Source organism: Pygocentrus nattereri, chromosome 10 (assembly GCF_015220715.1).
Source record: "Pygocentrus nattereri isolate fPygNat1 chromosome 10, fPygNat1.pri, whole genome shotgun sequence".
NCBI lineage: Eukaryota > Metazoa > Chordata > Actinopteri > Characiformes > Serrasalmidae > Pygocentrus > Pygocentrus nattereri.
This window is the reverse complement of record NC_051220.1, coordinates 18,212,719-18,229,442: the sequence shown is the minus strand read 5'-3', so window position 1 is coordinate 18,229,442 and position 16,724 is coordinate 18,212,719. Positions and strand designations below refer to the sequence as shown.

The 16,724-nt window shown below is 39.3% G+C and overlaps 1 protein-coding gene across 4 annotated transcripts in view; it reads right to left on the bottom strand.

The window, feature by feature from the left end:
- Positions 1-1,302: 1,302 nt before the first annotated feature.
- The window catches only part of cep170b (centrosomal protein 170B), a 34,233-nt gene continuing 18,811 nt past the window's right edge, over positions 1,303-16,724 (bottom strand). For 2 of the 4 annotated variants that reach the window (XM_017703252.2, XM_037542226.1), the window contains exons 8-19: positions 15,685-16,170; positions 13,007-13,860; positions 11,208-11,384; positions 9,422-9,551; positions 7,728-9,332; positions 5,837-6,071; positions 5,447-5,582; positions 5,058-5,186; positions 4,855-4,943; positions 3,242-3,335; positions 3,106-3,157; positions 1,303-2,719 (exon numbers count right to left, since the gene is read on the bottom strand). In XM_017703252.2, coding sequence (XP_017558741.1) covers positions 2,523-2,719; positions 3,106-3,157; positions 3,242-3,335; positions 4,855-4,943; positions 5,058-5,186; positions 5,447-5,582; positions 5,837-6,071; positions 7,728-9,332; positions 9,422-9,551; positions 11,208-11,384; positions 13,007-13,860; positions 15,685-16,170 — 4,184 coding nt within the window. In that variant the 3' untranslated portion in view covers positions 1,303-2,522. The remainder of the gene's footprint in view (positions 2,720-3,105; positions 3,158-3,241; positions 3,336-4,854; positions 4,944-5,057; positions 5,187-5,446; positions 5,583-5,836; positions 6,072-7,727; positions 9,333-9,421; positions 9,552-11,207; positions 11,385-13,006; positions 13,861-15,684; positions 16,171-16,724) is intronic. The other 2 variants (XM_017703254.2, XM_017703255.2) reach the window with 2 other exon arrangements.

The following is a 16,724-nucleotide window of genomic DNA, read 5'->3' as shown; positions in this document are numbered from 1 at the left end:
CTAGCAAACAAAGTGTTTTGAAACTGGTGGCTGTGAAAAGCAGGCCAGATAACTATACAAAAACTCGAGCAGCATTTTGTTTTTAAGAGTATCTCTCACTGAGAAATATCTTGTACCATGACAGGTTTCATAAGACAGATTAGGACAGACGTTTCTCAAACAGACAGCACTCTTTGTGGGCTTGAGTTAAACTTGGATCCACAGCTATCTTAAATAACAACGTGTCTTTAACATTGTTAATACATTCTGTACATGAAATGTCTCCCACTTACTGATAAGAGGAAATGAAAGCAGTTCCATCTCAGCGCATGAAACCAGAACAGACACACATGCTTTGTCAGTGCAAACCTCCAGCATTCCATAGACTATATTAGCTTTTATAGATACAAACAGAATGAAGAATTGACAGCCAGCAGCTATACTTCAATCTCTCTCAATAACAATCACGAGCTGCTAGTATTAACGGCCACTTGAGGATACTCTGGAAGTGACACTGAGTCATAGCAATCTTCAGTGACCTGATTTCTGAAGTTAGTGTGAGTTTCGTTACAACAGGCACAACAGGAGTTCATACTTTCAGTGAAATTAAACCTCTTTTTGTTATACTCTGGCAAAATAAGGGAACGAGGATAGCAGACAAAGTTGGACATGCAAACTGCTTCTGTACACATTTTTTGGTATAGCCAAGCAACTTGATAGTATTACAAAATTATTTTATTACTTATTTTTCTAGCTTTCTTTTTAGATTACATATCAGTGCCATGTATGTAATCTTACTAAACATTCATACTGGTCTTTACTTAGCAATGTACACATATGTTTAAATATGAAAGTATATACAGTATCACTCATGCTTCCTAGCACTGCAAGGACTCAAGAAAAGTCATCAAAAGTTGAGCGTAAGAATGTCATTTTGGGGGGAAAAAAGTCAATACTTGCATATTAATAATGATTTACTTCATCAGTAGGCACATTAGATTTTCATTTCAAGTAAAACAGTACTGTGCCAGTCAGAGACAACCCTCTGTATACATTTTCCAGTCAAAATGACAAAATAATATGAGCTCTTTTTCAGTGACAGGAAAAAAAGGAGGAAACATTTTTAGAAAATGGTACAGAAACAATATAAACTAAATAATAAATTTTTCAGCATTTAGTGTCCATGTTTGCCTTTAATACAGCTTCTACTCTTTTCAGACTTGCTTTCTGTTTTTCTACGAAATCTGCAGGGATATTTTTCAACACCTCCAAAGTTCAGTCTTAGAAGTTGGATGCATTTTCTGCTGCTCTTGATACAAGTGATCCACACATTCAGTGATGTTGAGGTCTGGACTCTGTGGTGGTCAGTCCACTGTTCTGAGACCACCAACAGCTTCTTTGTTTAATATGAAATATTTCATCTTTTTTATTTTCCTTTTCAGATTTGGAGCAGAATCGGAGTTGGATTTTCTCCTCTCTCTCAAAGACTACAGCTTTAAGTACTCTTTATATGATGGTGACAGTTTTGATGGTCTATCAGGTCTTACATGGAAGCAAATAGTGCCATTTTCTCTGTACGTTCCATCATCATTTTACCATTTTAAACTCCAGTCTCAGACTTTGATGTTCCTCGTGCAAGGGGATTAAATTTAATCTCTTCAAAAAGATCTCCTGAAAAACTTGGTTCATTAAAAGGTTGTTTTGACAAGAAAGAAAGAAAGAAAGAAAGAAAGAAAGAAAGAAAGAAAGACAGACAGACATGAATGAATGAAGGGTGGTCTCTCACTGCACAGTACTGCATGTTCGGTCATTCATAGTTCATGGGAATGTCAGTTCTGGGCAACTTCGTTTTTCAGCATGTAAGAACTACAGACAAACAGACAGTTTTGACAGAAGACTACAATTATGAAGAGAACAGTGTTACCAGATTATAAGTTGAAAAGCAAAGAAAAAAAAAAACTCACAAGAAAACGTCAAAGAAATCAAAGTGCATACTTCACTATTTGTGACATTGCGGCAATAATGAAAAAGAAATGCATCTATTTAATACATTCTTTAATGAACCTCAGCATATAAAATACCCTGAATAAAGTTGCATATTTTTGTAAATTAATTTTCCTCCTCAAATCAATCAAGATCAAAATGGTAACAAAAATGAAACTCAAATACAGTGTCATCACAAATAGTTTCTATTCCATGTATGGAATAAATCTAATAGGTCCAAAAATACCTATATAATTTCTCCCAGTGATCCACAGCCTCAAAAGCTCACTTTACACACTGTTTTCAACAATGCGAACCAGCTTTGTACCCTTAAGTACTTAGTGTTGCGTGAGTTTTTTTCTGGTGCAATAAACACACACCTTAGTGCAAATGGACCCATCAACACCAAACCTTGAAAAAAGCCATTGAAGGTTACTCAAGTAACTAAATGTGCATGCTCTGACACTGGTGACTTGCATTAGTCACCAATGACTGTTCAATTGCACAGCTTTAGTGGACATGGCATGTAGACAGCAGGAGAGGGGGGTCTTAAATAATTCTCATACAACAAAACTTTCCCCCTCTCTACCAAACCTTCGACTGCTGGCTGAGGGGCCACCACCGCGCTGGGACGAAGTGGTTCTCCAATCTCTAGGAGAAACTCTGAAGCTCCTTAATCCAGTTGTAGACTGGCCTCCGGTAACGGGTGATTTGGCTACATCTGGGTTTCCACTGGGTTCAAGAATTCTATTGATGACTGCAGAGGAAACATTTGGGATGTTTTTACATTAATTTTGTTGACAGTTATTCTTATTAATGTATGTTATATAAGATACTAAGGGTGTACAGTGAGAACTTGCCAATATACGCTTAACACACATTTGGCAATTGGATGATTTGGCCACTTTGTGTAAGGATTTTATGTAATAAATAACAGTGGGTGTGCAGTGTTATTTACGCGTTAGGCCTACCCGCTTATGTTTCATATCAGTGTACTCATTTAGCCTTATCCACAAAGTGTGAGCTTTGGGTAAAAGCAAATAAAAAGACTTCATGGTGTATTCCTTTTCCTCTGTATGATACCTAATAGTCTAATGTAGGGGCATCACTTCTTTTTAAAAAGGAAGAAAACAATATTCATACCTTCCAACCGTTTCTGAATCCCTCTAAGATCCTGGAGAATAGCCATTATTTCCTAGAGCAGAGAAGTGGTGTGTTAAGGAGTGAAAGGAAAGTACTTAAGTCTACCAGCATCACAAAAATGAGCAGACAGACCTACCTTGTTGGGAGTATCCAAAGGTGGAGGATCATCAGCTGTATTAATCTTTGCCTCAATCTCCTCCCAGACTTTCATCTTATTATGGAATAAAAGCCTGAGAGCAAATAAAAATGCATTAAAACAAACCAAGATCTAGAACAAGACCCTGTGTTGCAAGGACAATACAACAACGGAATATCATTATCATACACAAGTCATACAGAGGACGTACATTTTTTTCCTAATATTTAATCAATTTTTGAGAGTACAGGATACTGAAAAATAAAACAAATACAAAATCAAGAAAATTCAACTGATGTGATCTCTTTGCTCAATTTTTATTTTTTGCTCAAATCTGATCTTCCTATCCGGATGGTTTATATTTGTGTAGCTACAGGACTGAAATCACCACACACACACACGCATACTATTTGATTTTAACCGTTGTTTTTCTGTAGCTATTTTCACTCCTGTATTCCCAAACTCCCATTTATGTGTGTGGAAACAAACACTAGCTGAGCAGTGGTTAAGCTAGTGGTTAAGTGGTTGAGTTTGTCATCTTCTGGTTTGCCACCTAGCTAATTTTTGCTGTGCAAAAATACAAATATTAACGTCGGTCTGAAGCCTCCTTTATAAAACACTCACAAATGGAGATTTGACCTTAATATATTTGTAGGTCAAATTCAAATAATGCATAAAAAAACCCCACAACTCAATTAAAAAAAACAAAAACAAAAAAAAAAACGTACAGGCAAATATCAAGGACCTGGCAAAACTGGGCTCTATGGAGAGAATGCATCTTTCTAGACTGTGCCATCTTACATAATGATGAATGGTTCACAAGTTGATATCATGCTCTCAGCCCTCTTTTAGTAAGCCTATGTTATCGTACCAGGTATGCAGAGGATAACCGTGCCAACTCATTTCTCTCATTTTGAGCATTCATTGTTGGAAACATTTACTCACAAAATCAGGGCAAGAATGGAAAAGCTTCATGTGAGCTCAATAACAAGCTAATTAATAAAAATTACTCATTCATAAATTCTATTTTAGTTTCAATTTAATATATCGCTGTTTTCGGAAGAAAACCTCACATCTCCATTTTTGTAATTTTTCAGTTTCTGGCATCATTTCAAAGGACATGTTGCTCTTTACATTTTCTGTAAATTTCATAATGAATGAACCAAAAGAAACGGCCCAAAATGACTTGGAAAGACATCTGGTTCCACTGACTTACATTTAAACTACTGTATGTTTGTGCTTTCTCCTGTAAAGTTACCATTTTGGAGATACAAGGTTTTGATCCCACAACAGCGATATGTTAATTCATGAATGAAAAATTAAACATTTAGAATGAAATTCTAAATTTATCACCAAGAACATTTTTTCCCTTGACGTCAATGGCAATGTTCACTGAAGATATGTAATCAATACATGATGCTAGCTAATCGACTGAAAATGTGTAATGACTATCTAGACTAGCTGGCTCTGGCAGAACAGCAGGGATCTTTTGTGCTTGATATTGTTTGTGTTTTACACATTTTTATGACAGATATTACTTTAAAGATAAGAAGCCTCTCCCAATGGTGACCTGACCAAAGGTAATAAAACTCATTTTAAGGTTAATAACGTACTTGATTTTTTCAGTCAGTTGTTCTGTGTTTTCTCGGATAGCCACAGAAAGCTGGGAGACGGGATTCAGCATCCCATTATCCAGAGCAACCTGAAGAGGAATAATTAAGTGTATACTGTGAGACAGAGAATTAGTGAAAGCTGGAAAAAAAAAAAAAGATGGGGCAAAAAGAGAAAAAAGGGGAGTCTGAGAAAGTCATGATACCTGTTCCTGGTTCCAGCTGCACTGCTTGAGGCTTTGATCATTAATAATCTGGTCAGAGTTCCTGACCACAGCTGAAATTGGTGGAACTTTAGGGTAATTAAGGCTGGTCTCAGGAATCTGATGTCGCAACTGTATGCAAATTAGAACATAAAACTCTTAATGAAAGTGGAAAGCTGAACCACTATTACTTACTATACTTAGAATAATGCAGAGGCAAGTAAAAAACAAACACAACACACAATGGCAGCATAATTTACTGACGGGTCTTAAAATAGCACCAAAAGATTAGTGATATTGTAACACTAGCTCTGCACTGACGTAACTCAATAAATATCCTAAACTATGATTATGGCCTCTAGATTCTAAACTCTGAGACAAAGAAAAGTTACCTCTTCACAGGTGGATATAGCAGACACTGGTTCCACAGTATCAGCAGAAGCAGAATTCTGAGGCTCAGCATCTCCAGCAACATCATGAATCTCTTGAGCCAGAATGGCCAAGTCTTTAGCGAGGTCCTGACTCAACCTATCACAGTATACAATCTCTCATTTGCTCAAGGATGCAAGTTTCAGAAACACACACACACACAATAAAAGCCCAGAGAAAGGACGGTTTCTTTTAAACTATACTGCATTCTTACAAACCTAGGCTTAGACAATTTAGGTCAGTATAAAAAGTCATAAAATTAATTCTTGAATTGAGCAAGAATCTACAAACCTCTTTTCTAAATGACTATGGTAGAGATGATTTTAATCACTGTTCTGTACATCGTTCATTACCTTGCAATTTCAGCACTGTGTGTTGTCCAGCTCTGGAAGGCATCACTCTCATGTCCCTCCCCCTCAGAGTCTCTGGTTCTTGAGATAGGCTGCACTGGCAGAAGATTCTGGGTTCTTAAGCTGTGCAAAGCTCCTGAATGGTGGGATCGTTTATGTTTAGGAGTGCTTTGGTTAGACTCGTATTCCTCCTCTGAAGTGGAGGTGTAGTCTGAGCCCTTCTGACGTCTCCTGGAGCCTTGGCCCAGGAATTTGCATTGAGGAAAGTTTGGGAAGCACCAGGGTAATCACCAGTAAAGGAAAGTACAAATGAAGAAGAAAAAGAAAGAGACCAAATATATGAGAAGAAAGCGAAAAACCCAGATTCCACGTCCCACTAACAGAAATAAGGGTATAAAATTAAAACAAAGTGCTCACACAGTCGAAGAGTTGAAATTTCACTGAATGAGCACTTTAGCTGGCAACCATTTAATGATTAAATCCATAGTGTCTGAAACCTGTTACATTAGTACGTTGGAGAACTTGTAAAATGGCTTGCTGTTAGTTAGTCTCTAGCCCAGAGATGCAAAAAGCAACGAATGGCCCAACAACCACTGGGTCAGAGACTTAAAGTAAAAAAGATATTAAACCCCTGAAACTAGAATCAAGAATAAGCACCAGAAACATGGTAATAATATGTTCATGACCAATTTCATTATTCTGATAAATGAATGCATAAATTAAATCTTCTACAAACACAGCAAAAATCTCCCTCAAATAGAGCTGCATGATTAATCATACTTTTATCATCATCACAACATAAGTTTCAGTAAATAACATATCCTAAAGGTCAGTGATTACAGAACAGATCAAATCACATGCACAGTGAAGTAATTTTAATTGAAGGGAATGTACCATTAGGAGCCAGATCTAATATACTATGCTCACTACGGGCTGTAGTGTAAATGGCTTAACCACTTTTCTGATTAGCTTTTTACAAAGTACACCTGCAGTGTGCAAAAACTACTCTATCCTTAATTACTATCTACTATACTGTAAAAATGCTTTGAACATGATTATTCTCACTCTTTATCATAGTGTGTCAAATGTTTGAAGCAGTAATGGCTGTCAGAACAAACTTTCATTACCATTAGGAGTTTTATATATAAACAATAGAACACGAGAGGAAGTGTGTTATCGCAAAATAATATCATGGCTGTGATTTGGTAACACACAACCTTGAGTGTACTATTGCTTTTAAACAACAGTTAAATAAATAAAGTAAGAAATAAATAAATTGGGCTGTGAACGTGGTATTTAACATGTTGTTTTCATGTCAGCAATTACTTTCGCCAAATTGTAGTTCCTCAACAAGCAGTTTGTTGCTATGTCGGAGTAACGAGCTCTGCTCTCTTGCTGCACAGTGTGCTGTAAGCCTTGTCTTTCGAAGTATGGACCGAAGTATAAATCTGTAACAATATCAAGTTTAGCTCAGAGTTTTAATTTTTGCTGGATCAATATTAATGTTGTTTGGTTCTAGCCAGTCTGCAAAGTCTGTAAAAATCTTACAGTCCATTTTGGCAAATGGTACTCGGTTCATTTCTGGCTAATTCCAGGTTGTTTAGGTGTTCTTCTGTCACAGCCACTGACTGAAAAGCTTGTTCAATGGTAATGACAGTTTGGAAATTTAGTGTAGTCTCAAAAAACACCTTTTCTTGTTGCTAGTCAAATTCAATGTTTAATTTAGCACTTCCTTTCATCATGGCAATATCTAAGAACTTCAAAGAACATTGTATTTTATGTATGAATCATGCAGCCCGACCTTCAAGGATAAAACATCCTATAAAAATACAACATTTTTATTTTTAACATTTTCATTCATTAACTATTAACAAATAGGTAGCATCATACTCACTAGCTGTGCTGCTAGCATACTTTGCACTGCTTGAGCGGCCACGGATGATTGGTTGTCTGGATATTCCCCCTGAACCCTTCTGTGCACCAGTCTTCTGGTCAGAGATTGAAGCTTTCCGCGCTGAGAAACCAGACTCTGAGCTGCGGTTGGAAAAGCCTGTCTTGCCTGCAGAGGACTCTGTGTCACTGGGCGTAGTGAAAGATCCAGCCCGCTTTCTTGGTAGAGCCAAGATGTCCAAGCGGGAAAGCTTCTTGCTCTCTTGGGGTCTGGTGGTTGAAGGGTTGGCATCTGAATTCTGAGATGTTCGATCAGTCTCAGTGCCATCATTGTCAGAAGCTTCGCCTAGACGGGCACGGCGGAGCATGGAGGTCCTTGTAGGCCTTGGAGCAGAAAGGCTGTTAGAGCGGGCCAGTGCTTGGGCTACTGTACCTTTTGTGGATTTGCTTGAGTTGTCTTTCTGAAGAGGGATGGTGAACTTTCTCTGAGTAGGACGAGAGTTGGACTCCTGGTCTGAAACAGTTTCAGGCCACTGACGGAGAGTGGAGCTCTGAGGTTCACTGCCAAAGTCCAGAGATCCATGCTTTCCTGAACTACGACGTAACTGAAATCGCTTATCTGATTCCCCCTTACAATCACTGTCGGCTTGACTGGACCTGCATGCCTGAGAAAGAGGATCACCAGGTGACTGAAAGCGGTTTTGTTCTTGAGCATGCTGGCTGGCTGCTTTTCTCTCTTTCAAGAGTTCACTGAGGATCACTGGCTTCTTAGGGGCAGAAGTGACAGCATTTTTACCACTACGTTGACTGACTGTACTGGACGTATCTACATCTGATTCCCCAGAAAGTGAGTCCTCCAGAGGGCAGGGGCCACTGTCACGCTTCTGTACTTGAAGCCTGGCTTCCAAAGACGCAAGAACATTCTCTGTCTCTTTGAGGTAAGACTGAGTGTCTTGGCTGCACACTCCTTTGAATGCATTTTTATCATTGCTGGACGACGGACTTGAGATATGGGGCAATCTTGTAAAATGGATGTCATCACTGGACCTATCCTTAGTAAAACTCTCTTGCCTGATGAGGGATACAGGGTTTTCTTCACAATGAGAAGCATCTCTATTAGGGGGAGCATGGTTGGGTTTGTTGCCATACTGTCTAGTTAAAGTAGCTGTTGAGAACTTTTGGGTAGAATCTTGGTCCTTTAACATCTTGGCTGCAACAGAAGCAAGAGCTTCATGTTTAGACGATGTCTGACTTTTAACCTCTAGCCCTATCTTCTCTGGTCTTGCAGCGCCGGATTTTCGAACCTGCTCCACAATGGAGCCATCATCTGACTTGCTGGCATCACTCAGGCTATCTGGTTCCAGATCATCCGGGACATACAGTTTCTGCAGGTCTTCTTTCTGCTGTGAACCTCGTATGTTCCTTTCCATGCCCTCATAGTTCAGGTAGGAGTCCGATCGAATGTGAATGCTGGGCGGTAGAGTTTCTGTCTTCTCGATGGAGGGCACCTGAGGTAGAATTCGCCGTCCTCGGGAGTTCTGCCCACTCTCTGATTCTGTGCTGTCAGTGTTTCGATTTAGCATCGTCTGATGGATGATTCGTCCATCTGCTGAAGGGTAAGTTTAACAGTTCTGTAAATTGCTTAAATTAAGTGTGCATAAGAAAGTATGAGTAGGAAAAATCAAGTCTTACAGCTACCTGAAAGATCCATCTGTGCTGGGATGTCAAAGAGTCCTGACACTGAACCCGAGTCTGAATAGTTGTCAGCCAAACTAGCCCAGCGAGAGACCCATCTGGTGCTGCCAGTAGTTAAGATCATTGACTCTACCTGTGAAAAAGGAAGAAACAAAACAAAAAAAAACAAACACTGACTAACTGACGAACAGCAGGCATAAATTTGAAAGATGATGTTTCAATTATTTAGACTGTTACTATTTACTACCGTAGATTCCAACCTAATTATGAAATCCTTAACCCTTTAATGATTTGCCTCACCCATCACCAGAGAACCAAAGAGGAAAGAGAAAGACACCATTTAAAAAAAAAAAAAAAAAAAAGCATTGAGAGTGTCCCAGAAGAAAAGTTAAGTAAATGCTAGAGCAAGAAAAAATTAAGGGGGTCAAGCATCACATGACAATTCTAGAGCTGCGTGATTCAATCTAAAAGGCTATTATTCAAGGCAATCAACATACATTTTACTTGATTAATATCCGCTATATTACGTTTTCATGCCTACTATGAGAAATGTCAAACTGGTATGTCCTTGTTCATGTAGGCCAGTAAGGGAACTGTTTAAGGGCTGCTAAGAAAAAGTGTGTTTGATAAACTAAAGCTCTAAAGAACAGTGTAGGAATCCCTGGTTCCTTCTACATGCAAGCAGCCTGTAAAAACTTTCAGAAATTAAGACGTGTTGTCAATGTCTGCAGTTCTGAACTATTTTAAACTGGGAACAGAAACAGCTTTAAAATCTTTGAAGGAAATTTTATTTTTTCTAATAGACTGCACTGCATCTGCACTACAGCAGATGGTGGTTGTGAAGTATCTCTTATTTACATTGGATAGAGTACTTGAACGGTTGGTCCGACAGCTATATTATTCATGATATACTCGATAAGATCTCAACTGATCTAACTGAACAAAACTGTAACTATGTTGAGCCTTCACACTACCCACAATAAAGTTTGATGTCATTTTCGCTGAGGCACAAACTGATGAGCATATAACCAGCAAAGGAAAATATTTTACATTCCTTCCCAAGATTCATTTATGAATTAATTACATGCTGAAATACACAGCTGATGGATAACACTGCATCCCACTACGCAGACGACTGAAGGTTTGATTGCCTGTCCAGGAAGGAGCACCACCGCTAGAATTATAACAGTCCCTAGCCAGACTGCTCCAGTGTACTTCCCAGCTCTGTACAGTGTACTTTATACATGGGATGTGTCAAATCAGGAACTACCCAAATATGTGCAACCCACTTAATACTGTGTTCAAGATGGTGGCAGCATAGAGTAACATATCACAGGTAAGATTGTTTGGGCTAATACATGATAGTAATGATAAGATTAAGCTAAAATTAAGCTTTGAACAGGTTCCTGACTTCTGGCTCACCCTGTTTTGTAGCATTGTACTGGCATTCTACTGTGTAACCTGGTATCACTCGAAATCAGGTTCTTTGTCTGTTAATTCTGGATGACACCAAAGCCCCCTACATGGAATCCATAGTAGTAAGTAAATTATTCTGGAAAGTTCAGTGGTTACCATCCATTTCATGCATCATTAAGCAAATAAAAGTAGACTGCTATCCCATTGTAGAAGAAAAAGAACAACATATTTAATACATGCTTGGCCCCCTAAAAACATGGAAAATCAGTGGAAGATTATGCCAAAACTGGTTGATTGGTTGACAGACAGACAGACAGACCCACACTTTTGATCTGGAGTCACCATAACATTTAGGGCCCAAATGTGAGGTTACCTGTGCTGGACCAATGGATGGGTCACTAAAGCCTGGATAATGGCCCAATACTGGGCCAGGGCTACTCTCACTAAGCGGGAGGCTATCCTGGCCCTCCCTGTCACGACCTACAGGTCTATACACTGTTGCTGCTGAAGGCTGACTGCTGTGCTGAGGGCACTCGCCAACACCAAACACCTGTCAGGAACAAAGCATGCATGAGTGGGCTGGGCTGGTTTAAGTCCTTCTTGGTCTGTTAAGCTCAGATTTTTTTTAGACTTGCTTCATTTAATTTACCCTCTTGCTTGGTAAATCATGAATAAACTAAATCATGAAGAAGCCCCATGATTTATTGTTTATCTGTTTGTATAGTCTGATTATATTAAGACATATAACTGACAGCACTAGAGAACATCCAGTTAGCTCTTCCTAAAACAACAACAACAGATGAACTAACTATTCTAGAACAGGGAGTTTGGTGACTCGTAGTGTGTAGAATAAATTGTAGAAACTGGAACTAAATCCATCTGGATTAGTGAATAAATTTATAACGCATTTTCTGAGTTACAAATTCGGTAAAAATGAATAAAGGATAGATGTTTCAACACAGTAGCTCAATGTCTTCTAAACATTTTGCTCCAGAGCACAAGTACTATCAAATCTGAACATCTGTCTTATGCTCATCATTGTGCAACCCTAGAAAATATACTACCGATGAACACGTAATAGGTTAAATTTGGTCAATCCATAAACTCTGACCAAGAATTCTTTAAGTAACCATTATAAATAAATATTATTTACCTTGGTAAATTATCTAAACTAGCCTGCATTCTTGTCAGTTTTCAAATAAATTACTTTTATATTTTTATGACAGGGCTTAGTCTAACTTTAAATCAAACCACTGAGTTACCACAAGCTCTTCGATACAAACCAACATATCCCACAACTGCTGCAAGCCTGTGAGACAAATTTATGCAACTTAGTCTCCTTTAAAACTCTACAACTCAAGTTAAACTGAAAACACTGAAGGGATCACAAAACAAAGTGTTATGCAAAGCATACTAATGTGCATCACAAAACCAAAATTTTGAAAGTCTGTCCATGTCTGTCTGGTTTCACATTCTTTAAGCCATCCAGTAAGCACACAAACGTTTTCCCATACATATGTTATACTTTGGTAGTGCACCCAGGTATATGGACACCTGGTGAAGTACATTCAATCATTAAAACAATGTTGAGACTCGTAGCCCAGGTACCCTGATATGCACAAATTCACAAGAAGTGAATCTGAGAAGTGCTCTGCAGTCATTTAAATAGACTAAAGCTTACTGAAAGAAGAAATGGTCATATCAGTGCATTTTGGGAATTTCAGGGGTCAATATTAGAATAAAATGATTATCACATGGTTAACACCTTTTGACAATGATTATAGTTTATTCTGTTAGTCATAAAACACCTTAGTTCATTTTCATTCTTCCAAGAGCACATAAAAATCCAGGAGGCTGTAGTACAATCTGCATTAGGCAAAATGCTCAGAAACATCTCTAATCTGTCATATTTTACAATGCAGGTTAAAACTGTAGGCAGTAGGTTAGTCCATCCATTTTTTTGTGTTTACATGACAGCAAAGTTTCACACGGAAGAAAAATATATTGCTCATGTGCCAAAAACAGCCAAAACTCATGAATCATGAATTTTGTTATTTATTTACACTTCAGAGTCAGTGTTTACCCAGTCCCCTAGCTCCAGCACCAAAGTATATTTTGAATCTGTGGGAAACACAAATATGAATCTAGTCAACCTGAGAAAAAGGAAAATACCTGATCAATCTTGTTACGTGCCTCCTCCAGCTCTTTATCAGGTCCCTCTGTTTCAATGGTGTAGGTACCAGCATCACTCAAGCTGTCTTCTTCTTCTTGCCTGGAACCTTTAGTGTTCTTGACATCTGTACAATTGGCTGGTGTGGGAGTGAGTAGAGATTTGGAGGGCACTTGCTGATGGGACGGTGATGAAACCTTAGTCTGAATAGAAGTAGGAACAGGGGGTTGAGACGGAGTTGAAGAATTATTTGTTACCATGGATACTATGTTAGAAGCTAGTGAGGATGTAGAGGAAGGGGGCTTATCCCAGGTGGCAGTGGAAATGGGTTTTGAGGCCCTGAGGAACTCGGCTGCAAAGTCCTGGGCCAGTTTGGACCTGCGGCCAACGCTATTAAATGTTTTTGAAGAAGCTGAACGAGAAGAAAAGTTAAAGGAACTCATACGAATGTCAGTTTTCTCCCTTCTCAGAGATCCAGCTCTCTGGAAACCACCAGAATCTTTAAGGGGAACAGTAAACTGTTGAGTGGGGATTGACTTCTCTCCTGTCTGGGAGGGACTTTTCATCTTCTCCATTCTGTTTTTGAGGGGCTCATGGGACTCTGGAGGAGAAATGTTGTTGGTAAAGGACTGTGAACGTTTCTTGTGTGCAACATCATCAAAGAACTCAATGACAAAAGCTTGCTGGGGTTCCTGTCTGCCTTGACTTTGAGAGTGTGGTGTTGAGCTGGCATGAGGTTCTTCTCTCTCTGGTGGAGTGAAAAGGCGTGGAGGTGACAGGTCAGACTTTGAAACGTGTGGAGGTTTTGTGGCAGGATCTTCAGAGTCACTCTGTGTGCCGTCCTCATGATGTCCATCTAGCATGAATAGTGAAGTGTTAACTCAAAATCAAAATGTAAAAAAAGGTACAACTAATAATTTCAGAAAAGTAAAACAATAAATTTTGCTATAAAAAAGAAAATAATAATTTCAAGCTTGAACTCCTTCTTTACATCACTGCATACAAATTCTAGATATAAACTCAGACTGTTCTCTTGCTGGATATGGCTCCTTTTTTGGGGATACATTTTCCAAACATGGGCTGCCATGTCCTGGACATTAGGGTATTAACTATTGCTGACAACAGTGCAGTCACCATCCTATCAGTTCAAATGCTCCCGAACTATGGAGGCAAACAATAGCAACTCAAGGAAAAAAACCACACAAGCAAATGTAAAAATCTAAACCATGAAGCAAACCAAGTTATAGCAAATTGCTACAATGGACGCAAAAAATGTTAATGGCCATTTATATCTCACACTACATTGCCAAAAATATTCTTCCATATGCATATGAAATTGAGTGACATACCATTCTTAATCCACATGGTTTAATATGATGCCAGGCCACCATTTGCAACTCTATAACAGCTTCAACTCTTCTGGGAAGGTTTTCCACAAGGGTTAGGAGTGTGTTTATTGGAATTTTTGACCGTTCTTCCAGAAGCGAATCTGTGAGGTCAGACACTGATGTTGGACAAGAAGGTCTGGCTCGCAGTCTCCTCTCTAATTCATCCCACAGGTGTTCTGTCGGGTTGAGGTCAGGACTCTGTGCAGGCCAGTCAAATTCTTCCACACCAAACTCGCTCATCCATGTCTTTATGGGCCTACCTTTGTGCACTGGTGTGCGGTTATGTTGGAACAGGAAAATGCCATCCCCAAACTGCTCCCACAAAGTTGGAAGCAAGAAATTGTCCAAAATCTCTTGGTCTGCTGAAGCATTAAGAGTTCCTTTCACTGGATCTAAGGGGCCAATCCCAATTCCTGCAAAACAACCCCACACCATAATCCCCCCTCCACCAAACTTTACACTTGGCACAATGCAGTCAGAAAAGTACCGTTCTCCTGGCAACCGCCAAACCCAGACTCATCCATTGGATTGCCAGACGAAGAAGCATGATTAGTCACTCCAGAGAACACATTTCTACTGCTCTAGAGTCCAGTGGCGGCGCTTTACACCACTGCATTCGATGCTTTGCATTGTGCTTGGTGATGTAAGGCTTGGATGCAGCTGCTCAGCCATGGAAACTCATTCCATGAAGCTCTCTAAGCACTGTTCTTGAGCTAATCTGAAGGCCACATGAAGTTTGGAGGTCTGTAGCAAATGACTCTGCAGAAAGTTGGTGACCTCTGTGCACTACTGTGCCTCAGCATTCGCTAATCTCGCTTTGTTATTTATTTATTTATTTTTTTACATGGTCTACCACTTTGTGGCTGAGTTGATGTCGTTCCGAATCACTTCCACTTTGGTATAATACTACTAACAGTTGACTGTGGAATATTTAGTAGCGAGGAAATTTCATGACTGGACTTGGTTGCACAGGTGGCATCCTATGATGGTACCATGCCCTGAATACACTGAGCTCCTGAGAGTGACCCATTCTTTCACAAATGTTTGTAGAAGCAGTCTGCATGCCTAGGTGCTTGGTTTTATACACCTGTGGCCATGGAAGTGATTGGAACACCTGAATTCAGCGATTTGGATGGGTGACTGAATACTTTTGGCAATATAGTGTAGCTTTGATGATATTTGATGTGACAAAAAGGCACCGTAAGCACCAAATCTGCAGCCTATTGCCAACAATAACATGTTCTGAGCAGAGTCCTACTCTTTAAAATGATCAAATCAGTTTTGCTCCTTACCTTTCAGAATCGTTCTGTTTATAGAGAGGTCACTCTTCGTGCTATAAAGATCTTCTGATCTAGGCTTCCTCCTGGCCATGTTTGCATCACTTTGTACTAGCCAATCAGCCACTTTGCTCTCTGCTGACATCACCTCTGTTGGTGCGCAAACGGACTCCTTGCTGGGGGTCTTGCGTTGGCGGAATGAGAACTTTGTAACGTGGTCTTTGATTTTGATCTTTCCAGGAGTGCACTCATCAAACTCAATGGTGAAAGAGGCATGACTTTGCACTACAGGGGGTGTAGAAGGGGCCTGATTGTCTGTGTCTTTTGTGGGGATCACCTGAACCTCTGGCTCTGCAGTTTTGGGCCTCAAATGCAACTCTTTAGTGGGAATCTCAAAGTAATCTGCATCCTTTTGGTAGGAGTAAACAAGTTTGCCTTGGCCATCTTGATGTTCAGAGGTGGAGCCATTGACCTCATGCCTGGAGTCTTCCTTTTGATTTCCTGTAACAGAACATTCAAACATAAATATAAAGCAAGACTAACATGAGTGCCTAGACAAGAATATTCCGCATAGATAATACATCGCAACTTAGGTCAATGCAATGTGCTTCTTCATTTTGAAGTGCATTGCCTTATTTGCACAGTACTGAGACTACATTTGGGTCTCATATATCCCAGAATAATCACAGTTCATTTGCACAGGGCAAAGTATGCCAAGTTTGTCACCTGAATTGTATTTTGATCTTCAGCCAAAAATTTTAAAATGAACATTTGTTGTGTTCCATGCCAAAACACAAGGACAAAGAAAGATGCTCTCCATGGACAGTGCACTTTAGTCCTTTGGAATTGAAACACACTGGAGTATAACAGAAGCAGATCAGTAGCAAATTGAACATATATGTAAACTGGCAATGTATTCTTGTGTTTGAATTTAAATTGGTCACATATGCAATTTTTGTCTCAAAATGAAAATTCAAATCCAGTTTTACCATTTCAGTTTGCCATTTGGTGCATTAGTATTGACATTTCTTTAACAAAAAGATTTAGAGGCTTCA